Source organism: Populus alba, chromosome 19 (assembly GCF_005239225.2).
Source record: "Populus alba chromosome 19, ASM523922v2, whole genome shotgun sequence".
NCBI lineage: Eukaryota > Viridiplantae > Streptophyta > Magnoliopsida > Malpighiales > Salicaceae > Populus > Populus alba.
This window is the reverse complement of record NC_133302.1, coordinates 18,876,591-18,901,677: the sequence shown is the minus strand read 5'-3', so window position 1 is coordinate 18,901,677 and position 25,087 is coordinate 18,876,591. Positions and strand designations below refer to the sequence as shown.

General features: G+C 34.5%; 3 protein-coding genes across 12 annotated transcripts; 1 reads left to right on the top strand and 2 right to left on the bottom strand.

Moving 5' to 3' along the window:
• The first annotated feature begins 218 nt into the window (after positions 1 to 218).
• LOC118056634 (protein trichome birefringence-like 42) lies at positions 219 to 2,301 on the top strand. The gene is made up of 5 exons (XM_035068895.2): positions 219 to 778; positions 965 to 1,139; positions 1,253 to 1,431; positions 1,520 to 2,027; positions 2,171 to 2,301. Exons 1-4 carry the CDS (start codon positions 306 to 308, stop codon positions 2,019 to 2,021), a joined length of 1,329 nt encoding a protein of 442 aa, XP_034924786.1. The 5' UTR covers positions 219 to 305; the 3' UTR covers positions 2,022 to 2,027; positions 2,171 to 2,301.
• LOC118056636 (uncharacterized) lies at positions 1,494 to 7,297 on the bottom strand. Of its 10 annotated transcripts, none has more exons than XM_073407006.1 (9): positions 7,135 to 7,297; positions 6,180 to 6,360; positions 5,068 to 5,756; positions 4,877 to 4,981; positions 3,236 to 3,393; positions 2,914 to 3,140; positions 2,168 to 2,276; positions 1,803 to 2,009; positions 1,494 to 1,667 (listed from the first exon to the last, which is right to left on the bottom strand). In XM_073407006.1, exons 2-4 carry the CDS (start codon positions 6,273 to 6,275, stop codon positions 4,963 to 4,965), a joined length of 804 nt encoding a protein of 267 aa, XP_073263107.1. In that variant the 5' UTR covers positions 6,276 to 6,360; positions 7,135 to 7,297; the 3' UTR covers positions 1,494 to 1,667; positions 1,803 to 2,009; positions 2,168 to 2,276; positions 2,914 to 3,140; positions 3,236 to 3,393; positions 4,877 to 4,962. The 10 variants fall into 10 exon arrangements, with proteins under 10 accessions (XP_073263107.1, XP_073263108.1, XP_073263105.1 ...); XM_073407007.1 differs by having other exon boundaries at positions 2,168 to 2,272; XM_073407004.1 differs by having other exon boundaries at positions 1,803 to 2,286.
• A 1,843-nt stretch (positions 7,298 to 9,140) lies between these two features.
• LOC118056633 (uncharacterized) lies at positions 9,141 to 25,004 on the bottom strand. Its single transcript, XM_035068893.2, has 15 exons — positions 24,592 to 25,004; positions 24,276 to 24,388; positions 23,847 to 23,896; positions 23,279 to 23,512; positions 22,987 to 23,139; positions 22,531 to 22,626; positions 22,416 to 22,436; positions 17,219 to 17,320; positions 15,647 to 15,678; positions 14,952 to 15,052; positions 14,790 to 14,862; positions 14,574 to 14,605; positions 10,009 to 10,099; positions 9,727 to 9,838; positions 9,141 to 9,632 (listed from the first exon to the last, which is right to left on the bottom strand). Exons 1-15 carry the CDS (start codon positions 24,987 to 24,989, stop codon positions 9,318 to 9,320), a joined length of 1,923 nt encoding a protein of 640 aa, XP_034924784.1. The 5' UTR covers positions 24,990 to 25,004; the 3' UTR covers positions 9,141 to 9,317.
• Positions 25,005 to 25,087: the final 83 nt, after the last annotated feature.

Genomic DNA, 25,087 nt, shown 5'->3' with positions numbered 1-25,087 from the left:
AGAAATGAAAACCGATTGACTTTTCTGTATGGTATCTACGTGATAGTCCACTTCATATAATAATAATTTTTTAAAAAAGTTACTATTGATTCTTGTTCATCTACCCTCCACCAAATTTGGAAATTAAGAGAGTAAGCATACCTAAACCATTGTTTAGACGTGCTGCTGCTGCTGCTGCTGCGTTAAAGACCAGTTACCATATCTATTAATTCATGTGCGTGCATTGACAAGGATTCATTAAGCTTTGCACATTATAGAATAATAAACTTAGTTAAGTTGTGGTTGGCCGCCCTTGTGCACAAAACATGGACCTCTCTACAAACTTGAAGAAGCACAAACACACAGAAGGCATGGAAGCTGGTAGCTCCACCATTGGTAAAAATTGGAGGCTTTGCATATTTGCAAGCTTCATGAGTTTCATTGTACTGATGTTTTTTCTAAAACAATGTCAGAACAGCCCGAAATTTTCATCACTTCTAAATGTTGGTGTATCGATGCCAATGTCCAGTCTCACGTCTAGTGAACTGTTGGAGTCCACAAACTTGGTCAAGAATGGGAGCACAAACTTGGTCGAGAATGACTTGAACCCTATGAAAGAGGAGGAAGTGAAGTGCAATATATTTGATGGGAAATGGGTTTATGAACCAGAGGGAGGCCCTCGACATACTGCAGCTGAATGTCCGTTTCTTAGTGAACAGGTAAGCTGCCAGAGGAATGGAAGGCCAGACTTTGAATATGAGAAATGGAGCTGGGAAGCCAAAGACTGTGATGTTCCAAGGTAAGATTTCTTACCATAAGTGCATTTTGTTTTGTTTATGCCCATGTTTTGTGGGGGTATTAGCCTATGCCCATGTTTTTTTAGCTTATTGCATTATAGGTCTTTTAAGCCAAGATTTTAACTTGTAAAAAGAAGAAGAAAAAGGTGCATGTTTTGTGTTCTTCTTAACAAAGATTGGTGTTCAAGGTTTAATGGAATAGACATGTTGGAGAGACTCAGAGGAAAGAGGGTGATAATAGTTGGAGATTCCCTCAACAGAAACCAATGGGAATCTCTAGCTTGCCTTCTTTATTCAGCCATACCTTCTTCTCAAGCTCATGTTGATGCTCGTAGCGGTGTCTATAAGGTCTTCAAAGCAAAGGTAAGATTATTCTTTGTTATGCTATCATCGTCCTCCAGTGATTCTTAGTAGTTGAATTATAACCCTCTAGCAATTTAAAAAACCTTGAAACGTAGAGTTTATTCCTCTTACAGGACTATAATTGTTCTGTGGAGTTTTATTGGAGCCCATTTTTGGTGCAACTTAAGCAAGAAAATGGGAGCAGGATTCTAAGGCTTGACAAACTGTCACCCTTAGCCGAGAAGTGGCGTGGAGCTGATGTCATGGTATTCAACACTGCTCATTGGTGGGTTCACAGTGGGAAAATGAAGTCGTAAGTTTCCTGTTGAGCTATAATGGCAGGTAATCAACTTGTGGATTTTGAACGAGAAATCATGTCAAAATGGGTGATGATTTTGCAGGTGGGATTTGTTTCAATACAAAGGAAAATTAGTTGAGGAGATGGAGATCGAGTCTGCTCTAAGGAAAGGCATGAGGACTTGGGCTCGTTGGATCGATCACCATGTTGATGCGTCCAAAACAACCGTCTTTTTCCGCAGCATATCGCCACTACACCAAGGGAAGCAATGGTGTTACAACACAACCCAACCCAATATGGATGAATCGTATGTGCCTGCATTTCCTAAACCAATCAAAGAAATTATTGAGAAAACAATTCGAGGCATGATGATACCAGTGAGATACCTGAACATTACAAAGCTATCCGAGTATAGAAGAGATGCACATCCAGCTTTGTATGCAAGAAAGCAGGAAAAGCTTTTGAAAACTGTGCAGCAACTGCAAGAAAAATCTCAACCTGATTGCAGCCATTGGTGTTTACCTGGGCTACCTGATACATGGAACAGGCTCTTGTATGCATCCTTGGTCGTGGACACTTCAAATTCCAAGCATCTGGTTGTTTGATCATCAGTAAGAGTTGTGCTGTCTTAGTTTAGAGTAATTTTACTAAACTCGAGTTGTAACCAAGTGAAAAAAACAATTAAAATTGAGTTTTTCTGTTTCTTGGTTTAGAATTATCAGATCATTTAACTTGCTATTTCATTTTGTACCAGCTTGATCAGTTGCCGACCATCCAAGTATCCTTCACAGAGAGTTGTCACGTGCCTTGGTTTTAGTATTATCTTAGTTGCCAGTCATCATGGTAGCAGCACCTTCTGCCTTCAAGTAACTTCGAAAATGTAAGAACAAATTAAAAGAAATCCAAATATAGCAACTCTTGCAGCTCTCGAGAGAATCCAAACTTCATGGATTTGCAACTGTGAGGAAGGAGGGAAACAATTCCTTCAACCATCTGAGGTTTAGCTTGGAATTCAAGGCACAAAGGCCATGCATGTAAATAGAACTTGCGTCCCCATAATTTGAGGACAGCATAAAATAACTCGATTTAAATTCACAACTTTCATAATTATATGAGGCTATTTATCAGTATTTCTTCTCTGTCGTTTCCCAACTTCAACAGTCAACGAAAAGAGAACAAACAAAGAAAGGGAATAAGGTTTGGGCGAAACCCAGCTGCCATTATTAACATCTGGCACTTCTTAGCCACCCCATTCAGCAATTGTATACATGTGTGTGTGAATGCATCACTAAGAGCGTGTTTCTTACTGTGATTCAAGGTGTTTTTAAAACATATTTTTTGCTTTGAACATATATCAAAATTATTTATTTATTTTTTAGATTTTTTATATCGCCACATCAAAACTAATAAAAAAAAAAACATTAAAAAAAAACATCATTTTGAAGTTTTTGTTTAAGAAAAAAGCACTTTTAAAAAGCATCTAAAAGCAAAAGCAACCTCACTCCCAAACACGAGTACTGTACTGCTGTTATCTAGACAAGCTCCCACTCTGGTTCTGAAGGATCATGAGATAAGGATCTGTTTGCTTCCTTTATAGAAAGAGTTGGCATTAAACTTGTTATACTCTCTTCTTGTTTGGATTTTGAATCACTGCTGCACTGTACAGCAAGCTGCTCATATTCCTTAATCACTGACCTCTTTCTTGAACAAAAAACATCCCGAATCTTCTAAATAAGAACATTAAAAAAAACAATTAATGGGGAGAGAGGCACAGAAATTTGATGATGGATCAAGTAAACGGAGTGGTGGGACAGATTACCTTGTAAGGCCTGTTTTTGCCTTCACGGGGAACATGATGAAATTCATCTACATTCACCAAAACACATACTTCCTCAAGCCTAGCCTTGTCCACTTGAATGATTTCCATACCCTCGTCAATGATTGTATCATCTTCATCCGATTCTGTTCTCCATTCATCTGAACTTCCAGCAAAATTAGGCTAACATCAGTGGCTATAAAAATTAATAACATGAAAACAGAAAATATCAGCATTTATAGATCATAAACACAGATTGAAAATTTGATGGAGAAAAATGGGCTTTGGAAGATATGGATGCCTAAACAGGACTGAATTGAGAAGCTGTTGTTAGGCTAACTTTCATATCCCAAGATGCATCTTCCATGCTTTAGAATTTAAGCAAACTTCGTTGTCATAAATTTTGGATTTGCATGTTCATAATGAATTTGATACTTTCAATGAAGCATCAGCATTCACCACAAATAGTGAGGATAACATGAACATTTTTCTTTCTTATCGTTCGTGTTTCTTTGAAACATCTGGAATTTAATTACAAAGAGAGACAAAATAAAGACAGGAGCAAGCTACTTTTAAAGTTAATCATAAACTGTAGTTTAGCAAAGACATTCAACTCATGCCATTGTGCTTGCAAGCCCGGGACATTACTCTTGAACTAAAGCAATGTAGCTTAACCTATGGAATTAATTTCTCTTAAAACTCACTGCTGTTGGACATGAAAGGTTAATAAAAATCAATGGTGTAGCAAAGAAAACAAGAGCTTTATGCAGTCTGGGTGGGAAGGAAAAAAGTCTATATATTTTCAGATGTAAGATCATAAAGTTAAAAAACCTTGGACATGATAGGCCAAAGAGCAAGAGAGTTAGAAACAAGCTATATCAGCAATTAAGCTTTGTCAGACAGATATACAATCCATGGAATAACACTCAACCATCCAGCACATGCACACAAATTGCAAAACTAAATTAATCAAAATACAGTTTATATCAATTAATCCATCGAGTTTGAAAATACGAGTGATATAATGTGAAGAAACTTTATGCTATGATTGCCATTAAATAATAACCGATGTCTTGTTTAGGGTTATACACAACTTATTCAATGTTAAAAACTAGGTATAGTTATCTGTATGCCTAATCCAAAACTTCAGGAAACATAGAACATGATCAACTGCGGATACCAGAAGATTTATGTACCCTTGCCACAGCATTCTGTTTACACAACTCTACTGTAGTAATCAAGGTACAAATTGAAACAATTTTAAATTGTTCTAACAGCTAAGCTGACAAATCCTTCCATGAAAATACAACGGCCATGACTCAAAACCAATAGAGTGGCTTTGGTGCTACAGAAACAAGATACCAGAAAGAAAGCTGAAGAATATACACTATTTATTTAGCAGTCTAGAGAGTGCACAGATTGATAAGTTGATTGAAAAAAATTCCAAATTGAACAACATTTTGCCAGGCGCCATTTTCTGATATAATGAAATCCTCTCTTTTCTCATCAAGTCAGTTCCTCATTTGACTTTTTTAGCAGTGAATTATATTGCAAAACCTAATGACCACAAATACATGTATTTTTTTTTTTCCTGATTTCAATATCAAGATGATTTTTAAGTGCATAAATGCAACATGTGCATACCTGAATTAGACACAAAATCCTCCTCATAAGCAAATTTGTTAGTCTGCATATTCCCATTTGCAGCAGATTCTATCATAGAAACAAACTCATTGCTTATGCAAACACCTGAAGAAATAGAAGTCAAAATAGATCACTCTAAAAGTACAAAAAAAGAAAAAAAAATCAGAAAGAACTGTGCAAAAAACACTCACCATTTGATTCTTCTAATAGGTTTTCTGCTGGAAGGTCTACTGTCTGTTCCTTCATGCCTGCCAGTTTCAGTGATTTTAACCATATCCAATGATGGTTTATTGAATGAGATCTCTGGCACGTGTTTGCTTGCATTTTCTATCTCATTGTTACTTTCTTCCATGGAGAAATGATCTGTAACTTCAACACACCCTGGAGTTGCAAGTCTTGCTGTCTGATCACAAGATGCTTCCAGATTTTGATCAGAAAGTTCAACATTTGATGAAAATTTACTCGAAAGAGTGGTAGTTCCTGATATCTCATTTGGAGACACATTATTGCAGTTAGAGTTTTTATCAGTATCCAGGTTTGATTTACTGGACAAACTTCCTTTACTATGCTGCCTTGTAATTCTTCTCACAGTAATCCTTCTACGCAGTGGGAGACAATCAGAACCAGAATCAGTAGTCATCTTCGGATCCTCAGTCAATTGCTCAGAATCATCAGCCTTTCCACATTTTTCTTCCATACCATCTTCTGGCTTCATATAGATCCCAACATCAGCTCCCGAATCTACAGGAAATTTGGAGACTGCCCCATTTGCAGGATCCTCTGAATCTGGAGAGCACAAATCTTGCATGACATCTGAGTAGAATTTCCTCACATTATTACTAACAGTCTGCATCTGGTTTTCGACATATTTTACTGCTTCCTGTCCGAAACAACAACCACAACAACCAAGCCTAAATCCAAAATCAGAAAAGTAGCAAGGGGCAATTAGCTTTAGACAGTAAATTACTCAATTCCCAATAAAATATCAATCAAGCCATCAATAATTGGATGGGGACCATAAATAGGTAATGCACGGAGTGGAACGCACACCGGATAAGAGCTCAAAGGAGATCATCATGAATCTCTTTCCATGGAAATAATTGAAACAGAAAAATGATAAAGGCCAATCTCATAAAAAAGCCACAACAGTACATTTGCAACTTGGGAGGAAACTGCACTGCTCTTGCAGGCCATTCAAATTCAGCTGCCTCCAAATCTGGGCAGCAGAGAGATACAGCCCTTAGACTGGCCTTTTGAGATATATAGGTATTAGTTTCAGGTGACATTACAAAAAAGAACGTACCTCACACATAATTTCTTCCACTTCCAGCAACCTAGCTTCGAATTTCAGATAAATGTCACCAACCCATGCTACACCTTTCAGGTCCATAGTGGTCATAAATTAGCCTCACAGCAACAGGTGATATTCTTCCACTTTGTAATTTAATAGTTAGTGTGACAGCAATCCTCGCAGCTTCAATTCTCTACAGGAATTGAAACCAACATTCAGTAAATGAAAAATAATTAAAATTTCTCCATGCTCTTTTGCTGGACCATATCCTTCAGATAACCTTAATTTTCATGTATAAAGGAAACAGAAACATAAAAAGAAACCACAGAAACAAATATCACCAGTAAATATAAAACTGTAGGAGCAACTTTACATCAATAATTTAAGATAACTTTTTTTTTTTTTTAATTTAAGCTCAAAATCAAAACTTTACATCAATAATTCATTGGACCAGCATAAAAATTATATTAAATTATTGCACCCACTTGAATAAACATAACACAAAAACCACAACTAAAAGTCTATAAATTTAAAATTCAGTAAAAAACTTTCCGGCAATTCATTGCATAGGAAGACAACTCAAAACATGGAGTATCAATTTAAGACTTATCCTTACGAGGTTCAAATTTTCCTAAGAAGAAAGGCAGTAAATTTAGAAAAAGAACCACCAAAATCCTGTCAATTCTGATTTTCTCTTAGCTATCTCTGCGTATGGTAAATTGGTGATAAAAAAAAAAAAAAATCACAGTGCAAAATACATACCTAAAAAACCAGGCTTAAAAATAATGCAAAAGAGAGAAAGAACTAAACTTAACAGCAAAAACAGAGATTGATAAAAGTTGATGATCAAAGAAAAAGAAAACCCTTCTGAAGAATAGCTTTTTTTGAGCAACCCTTATGGCAAACGGCAAGGAGAAGCAGATAAAGACTGGAAATTCTGGAAATTAAAGCTATAGAGAGAACTTACGTGGTGTAAAAGGGCAAGTTAGTGGTGCCCAAAAGCCCTATCATCCAAAGAAATACTTGAATAAATAGAACTCCATATCGACAGAGACTTTAGAGTTCAGACTTAAACAGAGTTTCATGCGGACCCAAATAAAATTCTTTTTTCTATCTTTTTATCTGCAAAAGATAAACAAAAAAAAACAACTATAATTCTTGTTTGAAACATACTACGAGATTAAAAAAAAAAAAAAACCGAAAAAAAAAAAAAAAAAGGGTCCCACAGTTGCTTCTTGGTTTGGTGGGTCCCGTAATAATGCCAGCAACATGTAACTTTGTCCGACAAGATAAGAGTTGGTTGGTACTTTGAATCCAGTTTGGGCGGGTAGAAAATCTTCTGTCAAGCCCACTTCAATATTAACAAACAATAACAATAAAAAATCAATTGAGTTGTTAATTTCATTGAGAAGTCATAAGATTTTTTTGTTGTTATTATTTTTGTATGTATGTGAAACAATCTATTATAATATTGCATTAAGTTTATTAATGTATTTAAAAATAAATTTATTATAATACTAATCTTGGTATTTGAATTAAAAAAAAGAATAATTATAAAAAATCTCTTATATTTTGATTCCTTTTCATTTTTCATTTAAAATTTAAGAAATTATAGTTTTTCATTTTAGAAACAAATCAAATTAAACAAAAAAAATATTTATTCTCGTACATAATAAATATAAATTTGCATAATTTTCTCACAAACCTCATTTCTTTTTCTTAAACAAGATTTTTCTATCAAATCTCTTTCATTCTAATAACATAATATACTCACATAAAACACTAAATCGAAAGCAATATCTTTTTTTAAAAAAAGTTGGTATCAAAATGATTTTTTTTACATCAAAAATCATGAAAAAGCACTAGAAAAACATTAATTTAATGTTTTTTCCTCCCTGACGAGTTCTTAATCTCTTTGAACGATCCTAGCAGGGCATGATATAAAATAAATGGGTAATGAAAGGAGAAAAAAACATGTTTGAAAGTGAAGATGTTGATGCTAGGCTAGAGCATGAAGTATTATTTGATTGTGCAAGTAAATGTCTGGATTTGAGATATAGACGAGATGTCGGTGGTGGATACAAAGCATGGGCGAAACTCGAAAGGGAAGGTTAGTTGAAGATGTGTACAAGGAGGTCTCTGAATGGAGCAGGATGGAGGGTTGTATGGTAGATGAGCTTGTAGACAAGGACATGAGCAGACAACATAGAAGATGGTTGGACATTGAAGTAGATGCATATGCACTTGGAGTAGAGCTTGAAAGCCAAATATTTGATTCTTTGGTTAAAGAAGTTGTTGCTGAAATCTTGTTATTTTAGGCTCCATTCAGGGGGTTTTAGTTATTATGATGAATATAATAAAAAAAACCTATAAATAATCAAATGTATTTTATGGTTTTTTTTTAGATATTAAGTATTAGCACTTGTGTAAAATTTAGGAAAAAAACTATAATATCTCAAACCTAAAAATAAAAACCGACAAGATTTTTTTGTAATTACCCCTTCAAGAAATTAAGAGAGAAAACACAGCTTCTTGACCATGAGTTATGTAATTGATTATATAAATATGAAGAATGGAGTTGTAAGGAATTTGGAATATTAGAGCCTAAAATCTTAAAGAAGTTTTGGTAATTTTGATCTAATAAAAATACAATAATATATTTTTTATTTAAAAATATATTAAAATATTTTTTTTATAATATTATTTTTATATCAAAACACTAAAATAATTCAAAAACATTAAAATATTTATAAATTTTTTTTTCTAGAAAATACAATTTCAAAAAAAATCCCAAACAGCCCAAGAACCACAATTTCAAATAGTTTCCCAAACAGCCCCAATAACAACATAGAGCTGGAGGGGTTAGCTTTAAGAAATAAAGTACATTGCAATTGGAGCAGTTGTTTGATTGCACATTAGCCTCTTGTAATTTGACGTAGTGCTGGCGAATAAGGTAAATCAATCTAAGCAGCGTAATGCGGTCGGAAGGGTAAATCCACTTGTCGTAATATTTACTGAATATTTCACAGAACATGGTAATCAAAATGTCGTAGTTGGATCTCAATCTAAACCCTTAAGAACTCCAATCCCACAAAGGCAAGAAAGGAGGCCGAGGAATTTGATTATAAATATATCAATTTCTAATCCTCATCACCCAGCTGCTTGAAACTCTCCGAAATCATCATCTTGTATGTCTTGTGAGCTTTCATTGTCAGGAAAATGCGTGTGTTCTGCTTCATCCTTTGCCAAGTTGGGGGATTTTTCAGTAGAATTTCCATCAAGAGTAATTTTTGGTGGCAAGTTTGATGGAGAAATCTGTACACTTGTAGCCGGTGAAGGCGGTGCAGGGGGAGGTGGAGGCGGTCTGATACTAAGCGAGGGTTCTTTTCCATCGCTCTTCCCCTCCAATGACAGATTGTTCAGACCCTGCTCGAAAAACTTGGACTTCACACTACCTCTAGGTTTCTGTCATACAAGAAGAGCAAATTTCAATAGATATTAGGATGCTTAACGTATCCATACAAACATAGTTGGGAAATGTAGATGCACATGAGCTTACGTTTTTCATTTGTAGTACAAGTGTTTCCCCTTCTTTTAAACTGTAATCAACCGAGGAAGTTTCCTGAAAATGCTGTTCCATCTCTTCCGCAGTTTTCTTCTTGTCCAGATATCTTTAAGAGACAACATGAGAGAATGCCTGTATTAATCAACATTTTGCTAGTGGGAATTTCATCTCTACGGGAGAACCCGTATAAAACATCAACTACACAATACAAAGGATACGTGGAGTATGAACTATGTAAAGAAAAGGTAAATGATACATTTATGGGTTTGAACATACTTCATGTGATCATGCAGCGCCGCCTGGAAATCATAAGCTTCTGTTCTTTCTCTAAATCCTATGCCAATAAATGCATGCCTAAGACGACCACCTGTATAATTCCAGACAGCTGATTTAGTAACGAAATTGAAAATAAATGTCGCACGTCAACAAATCCGCACGGCATCGGGCTAACGACTTTTTCTCTTGTTACGTTCGTCGTATTCGTTGCTTGAATTGGTTCGTTAGAGTCACCACCTAGTAATTTATTGAAGGCTACTAGAAAACCAGATGTACTGGTCTTGTCAGAGATTCGCGGGTAAGGGACTGATTGTGGTTAGGGAAAGTATTTGCACCCCTAACGCACCCTACCTGAGGTAAGCTGCTTCGCGAATTTGATGTGTTAAAGAAGTTTTAATAATTATCTTTTCAACGGAAATTAGAAATATCACTTACGTATAAGTTAATAATTCTTAACTGATCCGATCAAAATATTAAATTCTTCTTTAATATATTTGCAATTTTATCATTAAAAAATATATACAAATAAATAAAACAAAATACAAACACACACATACACTTTCACTATTTTTGTTTCTTTTCTTTTTCTTTTACATCCACAATACAAATAAAAAATTCAAAAACTAAACAAAACTTACATCACATAATTGAAAAAACTACAAAATAGTCCCTATGATTCAGGAAAAAAAACAATTCGGGGTCGCCTGAATAGTGCTGGCACGTTGGCGGCGTGTTGCTCCACGTGCCACCGCCACTTGCGGCGCGTGGGTTCACGCGCCACCGTGAGGAGCTTGCAAACAGTCGATCCAGAACAGCTTCTTCTTCTCCTGTCTTCCTAAACCATCGGTGATCTGCAAAACAAGGAAATAAACACACACAGCAGTCGATTTTAATTTTTCTTTGATTTCAAATCTGTTTTTGTTCTTTTTTCAGATCTGCATCGTTTTCCTTTTCTTTTTTTTGATCTGCCCCGTTGCTCTACCTCCTCCCTTCTCTGTCTCTGGCGACCGAGTAGTCTTCTTCTCCTCTGTTTCGGGTTGTAGATCGAGTGGCACTAATGGCTGATGGTGAATCGGTGGACGCCGCTGCTGCTGGAGGAAGAAAGCGAACCGGTTTGGGATCTGTGGGTGCCGTTGTCGGGCTGCTATCGGGCGGCTCTGATCCGACCTTGGTGAGCTGGTCAGCTGGCAGTGAAGGAGATCACCTGCGGCTGCGTGGCTTAGGGGAGGCCGTTTCTGTGGTGCTGCTTGCGGTCGGCTGAGAAAGGAGAGGACGATGGAGAGGTCTGGCCGGCGGCTGGCTGGCTTGGAGTTGAGGCTGGTGCAGGGGAGTCGGTTTGTTGCCGACCGAAGGAGATGATGAAGGGGGGACTTGCGTTGTGTGGCCGGCAGGGTCTGCTTGTCCGGTGCTGGAGGATCGCCGTGAGTGAGAGAGAGGGGTTGTCTTCTATGAGGTGAGGGTGGAGAGAGGAGAGGCTGCTGGCTTTTGGTTTCAAAGGGAGAAGGAGATGGTTCGACGGGCGGCTGTTTGGAGAAGAAGAAAAATGGTCAGCAGCGGCTTGAGATCAAAAAATTTAAAACCGGAGGGGGGCGGCTGGTTCAATGGTAGAGATAAGTTTAGGTTTAGGTTTTTTTTTGATTTTTCTGATATTTCAAAATTGCCCCCCTCCTCTCAAATGTGTTGAGAAGACTGGTATTTATAGGTGAAATATTGCTAGGTTTTTCAACTTGGTCCCTCAACTTCTTTCTTTTTGTAAATTTTGATTTTTCTTATTTTTTTGTATTTTTTTGAAAACGAGCAATATCAACGTCGATTTAATGAGGAAAATCGATGATTTTAAAAATGACAGGTGAAAAGTCGAACACGTTTGAAAATCTTTTGAAAATTTAAATTCTTTTTTAGACGACGCTGAAAATGATAAAATGACAAGAATATATTAAAAAGCATATTTTTTGGGATTTTCATTGTTTTTCTCTATTTTTGGATTTTTTGAAAATATATTTTCAAATTTTTGCTACCCGATTTTCACCCCTAAAAAAATATATTAAAATTTTTTGTCGTCCGTGAGCCACAACATCGCCACCGACCTCCGCTTGCGATTGCCTCCTCCGCTCCATTTTGTCGCACGTCGGAAAATCCGCGCGCGGCATCGGCTGGCAATTTTTCTCGTTGTGTGGAATTGATTGGTTCGTTAGAGTCGCCACCTAGTAATTGATTGCGGGCTACTAGGAAACTGGATGCACTGGCCTTGTCAGAGATCGCGGTTAAGGGACTGGTTGTGGTTAAGGAAGGTATTAGCACCCGTAACACACCTTACCCTAGCAACAGATCATCTGTTGCTACCCAATTTTTGACCTATGTTTTTTATATATTTTCAAAAAATCCAAAAATAGAGAAAAACAATGAAAATCCCAAAAAATATGCTTTTTAATATATCCTCGTCATTTTAGCATTTTCAGCGTCGTCTAAAAAAGAATTTAAATTTTCAAAAGATTTTCAAACGCGTTCGACTTTTCACGCGTCATTTTTAAAATCATTGATTTTCCTCATTGAGTCGACGTTGATATTGCTCGTTTTCAAAAAAATACAAAAAAATATGAAAAATCAAAATTTACAAAAAGAAAGAAGTTGAGGGACCAAGTTGAAAAACCTAGCAATATTTCACCTATAAATACCAGTCTTCTCAACACATTTGAGAGGAGGGGGGCAATTTTGAAATATCAGAAAAATCACAAAAAAACCTAAACCTAAACTTATCTCTACCATTGAACCAGCCGCCCCTCTTCGGTTTTAAATTTTTTGATCTCAAGCCGCTGCTGACCATTTTTCTTCTTCTTCAAACAGCCGTCCGTCGAACCATCTCCTTCTCCCTTTGAAACCAAAAGCCAGCAGTCTCTCCTCTCTCCACCCTCACCTCACAGAAAACAACCCCTCTCTCTCACTCACGGCGATCCTCCAACACCGGACAAGCAGACCCCGCCGGCCACACAACGCAAGTCCCCCCCTTCATCATCTCCTTCAGTCGGCAACAGACCGACTCCCCTGCACACCGGCCTCAACTCTAAGCCAGCCAGCCGCCGGCCAGACCTCTCCATCGCCCTCTCCTTTCTCAGCCGACCGCAAGCAGCACCATAGAAACGGCCTCCCCCAAGCCACGCAGCCGTAGGTGATCTCCTTCACTGCCAGCCGACCAGCTCACCAAGGCCGAATCAGAGCCGCCCGATAGCAGCCCGGCAACGGCACCCACAGATCCCAAACCGGTCTGCTTTCTTCCTCCAGCAGCAGCGGTGTCCATCGATTCACCATCAGCCATCAGTGCCGCTCGATCTACAACCCGAAACAAAGGAGAAGAAGACTAATCGGTCGCCGGAGACAGAGAAGGGAGGAGGCAGAGCAACGGGGCAGATCAAAAAAAAAGAAGGAAAATGATGCAGATCTGAAAAAAGAACAAAAACAGATTTGAAATCAAAGAAAATTTAAAATCGACTGATGCGTGTTTATTTCCTTGTTCTGTAGATCACCGATGGTTTAGGAAGACAGGAGAAGAAGAAGCTGTTCTGGATCAGCTGTTTGCAAGCTCCTTCTCACAGTGGCGCGTGAACCCACGCGCCGCCAGTGGCGGTGACGCGTGGAGCAACGCGCCGCCACTGTGCCAGCACTGTTCAGGCGACCCCGAATTGTTTTTTTTCCTGAATCTTAGGGACTATTTTGTAGTTTTTTCAATTATGTGATGTAAGTTTTGTTTAGTTTTTGAATTTTTTATTTGTATTTTGTATTGTGGATGTAAAAGAAAAAGAAAAGAAACAAAAATAGTGAAAGTGTATGTGTGTGTTTGTATTTTGTTTTATTTATTTGTATATATTTTTTAATGATAAAATTGCAAATATATTAAAGAAGAATTTAATATTTTGATCGGATCACAGTTAAGAATTATTAACTTGTACGTAAGTGATATTTCTAATTTCCGATAAAAAGACAATTATTAAAACTTCTTTAACACATCAAATTCGTGAAGCAGCTTACCTCAGGTAGGGTGCGTTAGGGGTGCTAATACCTTCCCTAACCACAATCAGTCCCTTACCCGCGAATCTCTGACAAGACCAGTACATCCGGTTTCCTAGTAGCCTTCAATAAATTACTAGGTGGCGACTCCAACGAACCAATTCAAGCAACGAATACGACGAACGCAACAAGAGAAAAGGTCGCCAGCCCGATGTCGTGCGGATTTTTCGACGTGCGACAATAAATCTAAGGGAAAGGGGATAAAAAAAAATGGGAGCAGATCATTCAAAGGGGTTTAATAGTTTTCATTGAGGCAGTCACATTCAAAAAAAAAAAAAAAAGCTGGAATGATATCCAAGCAACATGAAACTGCATCAGCAGGATTAGAGATTGAAGATCAAAGGGATTACGCATCATTAAAAAATCCTAAATAAGTTATAATCTGAAAAATTAACTGCAATAATATAGGATGGAATTTGGTAATCCATTACGATAAAGCTAAGAGTAATTCAGTTGAATATAGAAGTAAAATCTTCTGTTGAATAATGACCTTGGTAGCTCACCTATATTTTCCTCTATCCGCAGAACAAAATATCTGCAAAAGAAAAGATGTTTGTTTATACACCCTCAAGTCAAGACACTATTTTATGGGAATTCAGTTAGAACCAACCTCCAGTTAAGCTTAATGTATTAAGTTTATGCCTATAGGGCATATATCATTACTCTTATCAATAAAACAAATGGTACAAGCTTAAGATTCTGAGAGAAATAGGCTTAACCTGCTGCTATCAATTACAGGTTCAACTGGATGTTGCTCCCCCTTTCTCAAAAATGCCCGTGCATATAATTCACCTATACAAATTAAATCAAAGCATGCAAAGTCCATCAGAGAAACACACTTTACCATTTTCTGCATCATAACAATCCAAAGATAATATAACCTGTGGTTTTATCTTCAAGTCTGATAATGCACTCTTCACCCTTGCTAATGACTTTCAAAGTCCCTTCCCAGGCCCATTTGTTGACATCCCATTCATCAGCCCTGAAATACCCTTCTAGAGATATAAATATCCATATCCAATAGGTGAAAACACGTTTAAGCAGTAATATAGTCCATAGATTCAAATATTCAATGGCATTATATGCCTGGCTGCATTTGATTGCAGAAAAAAAAAACAAAGAAGGGGTATGGAGAGACTGGATTTCATAACAGGTTGTATTTAAGAAAGTAAATTTAGATTTTAAGTTTCTTTTAGAAATCAAACTGGTTAATTGAATATAATTTTCCAAACCTATAATTCCCAAGCATATTGTAAAAAAAAAATACAAGATTACTTCTGGTATTTTGAGATGCCTTGTTGTTCTTCTGTCTATCTCCTGATTCGCAAAAGAAGGAAAAAACCTTTTGTCAACAATTCCTATTACAAAAGCTCTTTGTGCCTCTACATCCTTGTTAGATTGATGAACCCTGTTTCCATAATTTTCCATAATCAAGAGAATCTGAGCAACACTACAAATTGAATGAATCAACTTCTGCATATTTCAAAATAGCAATAATATTGTATGAAAGACATCATTTATAAAATGTCTCATCAATATCACTAATCAGGCATTAGATGACAAGTTGAGCAAGAACCTGTAAGAAGCAGCACTTTTCCTGGGTGGTATCTGCAGAAAGAATAAATGAATTAGCTTAGCAACTATTATCTTGTTTGAATTGTCTTAATCAGCAAAAAGCTACCTAGTGCATTTAGATAACAAAGAAAATAAGAGGAAAATTATGAGATGCAGCTGGTATGTAAGAAGCATGTAATCATTTGCCAAAATGGCATAAATCTATACTCTGGGTGGTTTTTGATACAGCATAATTTGTTTTTAAAAAAATCAAATTTTGATGGGTTTGCCGCTGACTAGCTATGTAAACAGGTGAGAGCAGAAAGTTAAGCATAAATGTTAATCTATAAGATATTCAAGTTTAATGAAAAGCCTAAAAGATATCAAACAGCTTAGATTTGCGTAGACATATCTGAACATGTGAGCTTTCAAACATCTGCAACGGATACACAGACCATAAACAGATTTATATTAACGAGAAATTGGGAAAACAAATATCAATAACATAAAGGCAAGCATGAAAAAATGAACTTTTTACTAGCAGAAAAAAGACGGAAGTCATACACCTGTGCTTTTAGAGGATAAAATGATCGAAAACTTTCAGATCGAAACAAATTAAGGGAAAAAAAGTAATTACTGTCGGTTAGTATGGCTATATATGGACCTTAAGTGACCATAATTAATGCATGTCTATCAAACTTGCTTTTAGAGCATTGCCTTCCATTATTACAAAAATGCGACCAACAGGGAAAGGACGGCAGTCAATAGCAAAGGCAGTACACTGGAAAAGGGAGAAAACAGCTCTTTCCTTGGCCCTTAATTTGACATAATCCACAAACTTGATATAAAACTAGAAATGAAGGTGTTTGAGGTGCCCACATAAAACTGAATTCTTTCCAAAAATTTAAAATTTCCTATGCCAATATCTCTCGGAATCAGCCTTGTTTCTTTAAGTAGCAGCCAGTAATCACTTCTCGATGCAAGATCAGCAGTTTCTGACTTTTAAATACCGCATCTTGTTTGACCATGATGAGATCTCTCAAGGTAATATAACTACTTCTATTACATATCTTTAATTTCAAACGTCAAAGTCAATCGTAAGTCGGTCCCTTCATCAATTTTACCCAATCAATGATTAACACCATCAGTACTCAGTCCACAAGTACAAAAAAACAAGAACCCTTAATCAATGACGTTTCTTTTAGAACAACAAAGCAACACCTAAAAACCCACCTCAGAACTTCTAAAACACAATTCACATACATTTTTATTATATTTTCATTTCCTTTGAACTAATCAAAAGAAAAGGAGGGAACAGGGCTGATTGCCACTTTTTCTGATGTTCAATTCAGTTAACTACAACAATTCAAATCTAAGTTCTGGTCTCCAATCCATACAACTGAAAATCCAATTTTCTTTTGAGGACTTCTTTTTTTTGGAAAAGGAACATATTTTCAAAGCTGGTTATATACAAAAAACTCAAAAGATCATTGATCATTACAAATCTCAAAAACCCAATTGCAAAATCACAAGAAACATCCACAAAACATAAATTTAAAGACAGTACAACACAGATAAAGAGAGAGAAAGTTACCAGATAAACATAGCATTCAGAGACTTGATAGAGAATAAGCTCAATGGCTTCAGTTTCTTCACTCTCTGGATCGTTTGGTGCCTTCTCTACTTTCTCCATGATCTCTAGAGAGAGAAAGATTAAATCTTGACACGGAAATTTGGATCAGAGAACAATGGAAGTGTGAATTCACAGAGAGGAAGTTTGGGAATTTAGGGGCAAAAAAACAAGTGGGTTTTTAAGAAACAGGGACATAGAGTTTGCAGAGGGAATTGTCTCTCTCATTGTTTTCCTTTGCTTATACAAGGACGAAATGCAACGAGTTAGATGGATTAACCCGAACTAACTAGTTCCTTCTAAACTTTTCACAAATTATTATAGATTTAAACAATGATTTTTCTCATTTTTTCTATTTTAATCCCCAAACTTTTTGTCTTTGATTAATTCCCTTTTTTTTTTGGCAAAATTGATGGTAAATTGCTTCTAAATTGTTAACAAAAGGCAAGATTAAAATACAAATAATCAAAGTGAAAAGGTGAGAAAATAAGTGGTTGTTTCAAAATTAAAGGAAAACACTCTTTGGTCCTCATACTTTCTAAATATTCACTTTTCGGTCCCCTTAGTTTTAAAAAAATTAATTTTGATCCAAGTATTCACTTCTTTATTTTTTTAATCTCTAATTTAAAAAATAAGAGAAAAAGTAGTGGTAAAGAGTGAAAATGTCAGCTGGCACTGATTTTGCACATGAAACAAATTAAATGAAAAATGATTTTAAAAGAAAAAAGTTATCAAATTTAGTGGAATTTAGATTGCAGATTTAATAAATTGACTTGAATTTATTTAGGTTTTTTTTTTAATTTTTTTAATTAAATATTTTTATTTTTATTTTTAACATTAAATTAATTGATAATTAAATATTATTATTTTTTTATTGAATTATTATAGTTTGATAACTCGAATTGCGAGTTTGACTAGTTAATATAGATCGAACCAGATTAATATAATATATTTTTATTTTAATATTAAAAAAAATTCAACATGTCATTCGTTATTATTTTTTTTAAGAAAACACAATATTAATGTCTAGATATTTTTTTATATTAAAAAAAAAAACCCACAATGCTAGTAATCTATTTACTTCGATGCATTGTGATGTTCACATGAAATGGGAACTTATTTAATATATTTTTTGTCTTTACAGTTTTGCTCAAACTCATACTTTGCCACTGGATAAGAAATTATAGTATATTATAAATATCAATGATAATGGATATCCACCTATCATATTTTATAGTATATTCACACCCTTACCTATATTCAAAAAATAAAATTATATTTTATTAAGTATTTATTGAATAAAAAATTTAAAATTTATATTCTATTTATTATATGTAATGCTAATATTAGTGTGTGTAGTATATATTAGATTTATTGTTTGCGTTTCACTGCGTGCTAGACAAAAACATTTTCAACATAAAAAATATTTAAGAAAAAAAATTCAAGACATGAATTATTGGTTCAATTAGTAATTTAAATAATATAATTTAAAAAATACAACAAAAAAAAAATTAATGAACAACAAAAATATTAAGATAAAAATTGAGTTAACCCGCAAACCTTGTGATTATGAACACAAGATCAAGATAACCATGTATAAAAAAAAAAAGTACAAAAACCACTTTCCAATTAATTAATATATTGAAGGTTAAAATTGAAATAAATTAATTTAATTAGAACAAAAAAAAATCAATTTGCATCAACCTTTGAAAGTAGTGAATTTAGTCATGTAGACAGACTAACCTCAAGCAACGAAAAAAAATATGAGGCAATTTGGATTGATCCGCAAACCCAATAACTATAAGCATATGATCATAATAACTCAATAAAAAAAAATAACAAATAAGTATGAAGATAAATTTCAAATAAATTAAATGTTGAAGGAAGAAAGTAAAATAAATCAATATAAAAAAAAGGATAAGGAAAAAAAATAACTCATGTCAAGCTTTTGAAAATCAGTAACTTCAGTTATGAATCCGAGACTAATCCTATAAAAAGCAATCTGTAAAAAATAATAAAGCAAAACTCTAAAAAAAACTAAAAAAAACATTAGCTTTAAAAAGGAAAAACAAAAAGAAGTCATCCCGAGCAAACGTCTTAAACCTAGTTTAACCTCTAAAATTTACAACTCGTGAAATCCTTAATCCAAGTTTAATCAAGAAATTTAATTTCTAATTAATTTAATTTTAAAAGATGAAATTATGAAAAAAAATATCAATTTTTAAAAACTTTCAAAAAGAAGAAAAGATAACAAAAAAAATGAGGATCAGATTTGATAGAAAAAAAACTCATGAATGATAAAATTGGCAAAAAGAAAAAAATATATATAAAAAATTGATTCCGAACAAAATAAATTGCAATAAAAAGAATAGATAAATTTTTTTGAAAGATTAAAAAAATGAAAGGGGGACAAATTGAAAAAAAAAAGTAATTTTATAGTTCATTAAAAAAAATAGTAATAAAAATAATTGGGACCAGTTCTGAAAGATTAAAAAGTAAAAAAGGGTAAAATTAAAAAAAATTATAATTTCATTGCTTATCTAAAATTAAAATAATAATAATAATCAAAAGAACAAGAAACATATGTGAAGGAAATATAAATTGAAGGGGTTGGTTTAAATTCTTGAAAGTGATGCCACTGATTTCAAGGAGTAGAAAGATAGAATGAAAGAAAGGGAGGGAGGAAAAACAATTATCCCTGACATCAAACCAGAGACACTTCTAGTCCACGCACCTCCCATCATGTAGGAGGCATCAAGACCTTTTAAAAGCCACCCTTAAAGGCTGCGTTTGGTGGTCCGATAGTTCCATACGCGCTGTCTAAACAATATAAGGGTTATCCATATGCAAGCGCGTGCTACGCATGCCTTATTATTTTTTCAATAATATTTAATATATATCAATTACAATAATGCTCTTGAATAACCTTAAAAATTATAATAAAATTAATATAAAATGAAAAAAAACATTTTTATGAGAAAATTATATTGATTTTGTGTTTAAAGACATGAATATAATTATACTATTTAGAAAAAACTAAGAAGATCAAAACGATGTATTAATATTTTTTTATTTTAGAATTAAATTAGTAATTTTACTATGTAATAAAAAAATTAAATGATCAATCTAATCTTATACAATTTGTAAAATATAATAGTGTCACAGTGGAAAAATCACCAAACCTGTAATCCCTAGTTCAAAAGTTTAATGGCTCAATATCAATTTTATAATTATATTATTATAATGAATAATGTTTGTCTAGGGTGCAATAATTTCAAATAATGTTTTGTGTGCTAGGTGCAATAATTTCCCTCCCGCCTTTCATTTTTTTTTAATGTTATATTTTAAAACTATAAATATTTTACATCAATATGTATACAATATTAACGTGTATGTTTTGAGTTTGGATTAAGTTTAATAATATTTATATTCTAAACTATTATATATTAGATAAGAATTTTAGATCTTCACTAGATAATTCCCGTGCTATGTTATGGTCAGAAAAAAAAATTAACATGTAAAAAACATAATAAATTAAAAACAATTATGTAATAGTATCATTCAACCCAACTCAACAAGTTAAATCTAAAATCCCTCAATCATATTTATTTAACTCGAGTTTCAAATTAAACTATATAAAAATTATCTTAACATGATTTAATTGACTTAGCAAGTTAAAGAAAACTCAGACGACTGGTAAAAACATGGTTTATCTTTAAAAATATTTTTAAGATAACATCTTTTCTTAAAAAAATATATTAAGAAGATAAATATATTGGATCAACTCGAGTAAAACTTTAATTAATCTGTCAAACCCGCAACCTAGATTATGAACTCTATTGAATTTAATAACTTTTTTCTAAGACTATTTTTATTTAATAATATGATAAAAAATAGACACTTGCAAAATCAAACACTAACTCAATACTGAATTTTTTTCTAAGATCATGATAATCCTATAAAAAATAAATCAAAATAATTTTTTGAAAACCTAATTCTCATTAAATATTTTTTTTCTAGAATATTTTTTATTTAATAATATGATAAAAAAAATAGATGCTCAAAAAAATAAGTACCAACCCAATACCGATGTGTTTTTTTAAGATCACCTTATAAAAAATAAATCATTAACCCTAATTCATAAAATTAGATTTTTTTTCAAAACTATTTTTTATTTAATAATGTAATAAAAAAATAGATAGAGTATTAATCCAATTCTAACATGTTTTTTTGGAGATTATTATAACCAAAAAACCGAAATGAATAACAAATAAATCCAATGTTTAAATATAAAAATAAAAATAAAAAGTTATTGTTCCAATGAACATTAACACCTGAGGAGAGGCCCTCCTCAACTAATTCTTTTTAATTAATGTTAATATCCACTCCAAAATAATAATTATCCAAAACAAAATCCACTCTACTCTTTCAGGTCGATTTAGGTGAGCATACATGGGCTCAGATTAAATTCTCATCCCCATATACCATCATGAATTTAATACCATGAAGTTGCTTGATCGCATCATAACAGCACTTGTGAAGTTTTATACATCCCAATCAAAACAAGCAGTCACAAAATTTCTGTAAAGTTTATTGACAATTGGCATCAAAGAAACAAATATATTTCATGTCTCCAATGAGCTAGCTGGTTAGAAGCATATAGAGCAAAAAGATGACCGACTTTCTACTGATCAATCCATTCCGAGAAGTGCTTGGAGCTAATGCAGTGATCAGGTTAGTGAGTATACAAGTTAACAAGGCACGGTTGCAGTCAAGGTCCTGTGTCTTGGATCTGTGAGACCTGTTTGTACATTTATGAAGCCAGATTCCTCCATTCTTCCTTCTAGGTCAGTCAGATGGTATTCGTCGAGAAATGGTTCGGTGCTCTTCAATAATGTAAACAGAACTGGAGACATTTCCTACAACGCATGAACAGGCAAGGGCTTCAATTTGCCTATAGCATGTTTGTGAAAATTCATGTACAATTTTATATTTGCAAAACCCTGACAGAAAGAAATCTCAGATGCCTGCCAATTCTCACCATATGTCCAAACCAAATCGATTTTCTCAAATTTTTTATTAAGACTGATATATCCATAACATTATGCAACACAATTAACAGATAAATCTATGGTGTGTTATGGTAGAATTGGAACTATACCTGTAGGATCTTTGACTTTGGCTGCATAAGAGAGCAGAAATATCACATTAATAATGATACAGCAGTAGGAGAATTATTATGTTTTTTTCAAAGTTATATAGGCATGGATGCTTACTGATTGATCCGACACAACAATTGTGCCTCCAGGACGAAGTAGCCTGAATGCTTCCTTCAGTATGTTAACTATTGCTCTTTCAGGACATTCATGAAACTGCATATATTTCAGGGGGTTGAAAGCATAAGTATCTGAAATTATTACACACCAGAAGCTTTCAAAATACAATTTATTCAATGCTTGAATCTTGGTCAATGCTTGAGTTATCACACAGATCTCTCTGACGGTTAAACATGACGTGGGGCTTTTTTTTATATATAATAAATTACCAAATCTTATACTTCAACAGTTTTATTTGCTTCCTTCTAAAGCTAATTGTAATCCTGCTACTATGTTAGGGAAGTGAACACTCTGTACTAATATTAGAAATGGATGGCCGCTAAAGAAAAGGCATCATGTTTAATCAAAACATTCCAGAATATCAAGAAGCATACTGCTTTAGAGAATAGCACATACCACATATGAAACTGAAACAAGATCGAATGATTGGGGTGGAAAGCCTGTGTCTTCTGCATTAGCATGTATCCATTTAATAGGATTCTTTCTAGGACCTATCTTCTTTTCCTTGAATTGAGCTACGGAAAGAAAGTGAGGTGACAGATCTAGCCCCTGCAGGTTGGGATCAACATATAGAAAATAATAAACTAGTTTCAGCCATTAAAACTTGTGAGAATATTATTTTCATTGTATTGTATCATCTGTAAAGGACTGTTGAAATGATCTCACAAAATTTGAGGATCGGACTTACAGTGACATTAGCAGAAGGAAACTTGTCAGCCAGAAATCTTGTGCTAACACCTACAGAACATCCAATATCTAGAATGTCTCTAATCATGGTAGTCCCAGAGTACTGTAGATGATGCTGTTCAATTGCCTGAAGCCAATTTCCACGCACTACTTGATTTGCTTCATCTACTGTAGAAGCATTAGGTATTGCTCGCCTCACCATTGACATGGTTGCAGCTTCAGCTTCAGCTGCAGCCTGACAGTAGACATATGGTTACCATAGGATCATCTTCTCTTTCATATTATTGTACTTACGAAACTAACAAGACTATAACGTTTAACTTCATCCTGTACGTATGCTTTATAGCATGTGATTCATGCTTGATAAATACGAGCAGGAAGACAACCAGAATCTACAAGCACTACTTGAGCTTGCAGAACAGAAAAGAATATAGGCTGTATTTTTTGCTCATTTGGGGGCAAGAATTTGAAATTCAAAAGAAAAACATTAAATAGTAAGCACTAAATAAAGTAATCAAGAATACATTCAGCAGAACTGTTAAATCACAGACTGGGTAATAAATACTTACCAGCCATGAAAGATTTCCCTCGTCGTAAGCATGGAAAGGATTTAGGTAATCTGACAATAGAACCAGCTTGTTTTAATTAGATTACTTGACCACTGAAGTATGAAGAGCATAATAAAGTGAGAAAATAGCAAGTAGTAACCCACCAAGAAAAGGGACAGACCTCCAAAATTTTAAAATTTAACCTCATTAGTTCAATTTAAATTTCTTGAAACATGCAAGTGTTCCAATAGAGGTTGCAAGCGACTATAGATCAAGATAGGGATGTTAGCAGCGAAGATTAAACGTAAATGTCATAAAAAGGTTTAGCCCAAATTGAAATATGAACAAATCTAACCAGTCAAACATAATTACAAGCACAAAGAAAACTGACTACAGAGTGTGAGAAAGAGAATCATTATGTAAAGGAATTCAATAGGTTAAGATACCCACAATCTGGATAAACAAGTGAGGGATTTTGAATGCTCTCCAGCTCCTTATACACATCTGATTCCAGAATCTCCTTTGTCATTTCTCTCCATGGAATGTTCCCCTTCTCTGCTGTTCTGTTCCACACATTCAGAATTCCATATTCAAGTCAATGAGAAAGCCATTCAATTAGAAAAATTAGGAAATTATGCATAGCCAATGCCAACCTGCTAATTTCAACACCAGCAGTATTGAGCAGCACAAAAAATTAACGTATGTAAACAAAGGGAAATGCATGCACATTTAGTCTTGTAAATAAAGGGGAATTAAGTAATGGGACCTGATAAGGACTTGTCTGGCACCAAGTTTGAGAACAGAGGAGAGAGGCTTAAAAGCAATAAGAGCTCCAACAAGACGAGAGAGAGGCGTCTGTCCTGACCACTTAGGCCTTTCTAGCTTTCCCTCTTCAAAGGCAGCTGCCATATCTGATGTTGATGCTGCCATCTTAACAACCATTCTTGCTCTCCTTCTTCCATTGCCATTCTCTATAGTTTTGCTTACTGAGAGAACAGAGAAGTTGTGGATATGTGAAGACAATGCCATTGAAGCAGAGAAAGAGAGGTGGGGGTGGGGGATCCCGTGCAGTGTAGAAACTGGAAAGACAATAACTGGCTTGGAACTTGAAGAGCAGAAAAACTTGGTTGCAGGAGCCAGGATTAATGTTGTCCCTCTCGCCATGTCATAAGCTCCGAATCTACGTTCTTGAATGATGTTCATACACGTGGAAGTAGGATGGAGCTTATCTTCTTATGCTTGCTTTCCCTTTTCTTTTCTTT

Excerpts from the sequence above, each read along its gene's own strand:
- LOC118056634 (XM_035068895.2), top strand. The coding sequence starts at position 306 with ATGGACCTCTCTACAAACTTGAAGAAGCACAAACACACAGAAGGCATG. Across the intron at positions 779-964 it reads AAAGACTGTGATGTTCCAAG|GTTTAATGGAATAGACATGT; the intron begins GTAAGATTTCTT and ends TTGGTGTTCAAG. Across the intron at positions 1,432-1,519 it reads CACAGTGGGAAAATGAAGTC|GTGGGATTTGTTTCAATACA; the intron begins GTAAGTTTCCTG and ends ATGATTTTGCAG.
- LOC118056636 (XM_073407004.1), bottom strand. The coding sequence starts at position 6,275 with ATGACCACTATGGACCTGAAAGGTGTAGCATGGGTTGGTGACATTTAT. Across the intron at positions 5,757-6,179 it reads TGGAAGAAATTATGTGTGAG|GAAGCAGTAAAATATGTCGA; the intron begins GTACGTTCTTTT and ends TGTTTCGGACAG.
- LOC118056633 (XM_035068893.2), bottom strand. The coding sequence starts at position 24,989 with ATGGCGAGAGGGACAACATTAATCCTGGCTCCTGCAACCAAGTTTTTC. Across the intron at positions 23,140-23,278 it reads TTCCTTCTGCTAATGTCACT|GGGCTAGATCTGTCACCTCA; the intron begins GTAAGTCCGATC and ends CCCAACCTGCAG. Across the intron at positions 22,437-22,530 it reads TTGTTGTGTCGGATCAATCA|CCAAAGTCAAAGATCCTACA; the intron begins GTAAGCATCCAT and ends TCTCTTATGCAG.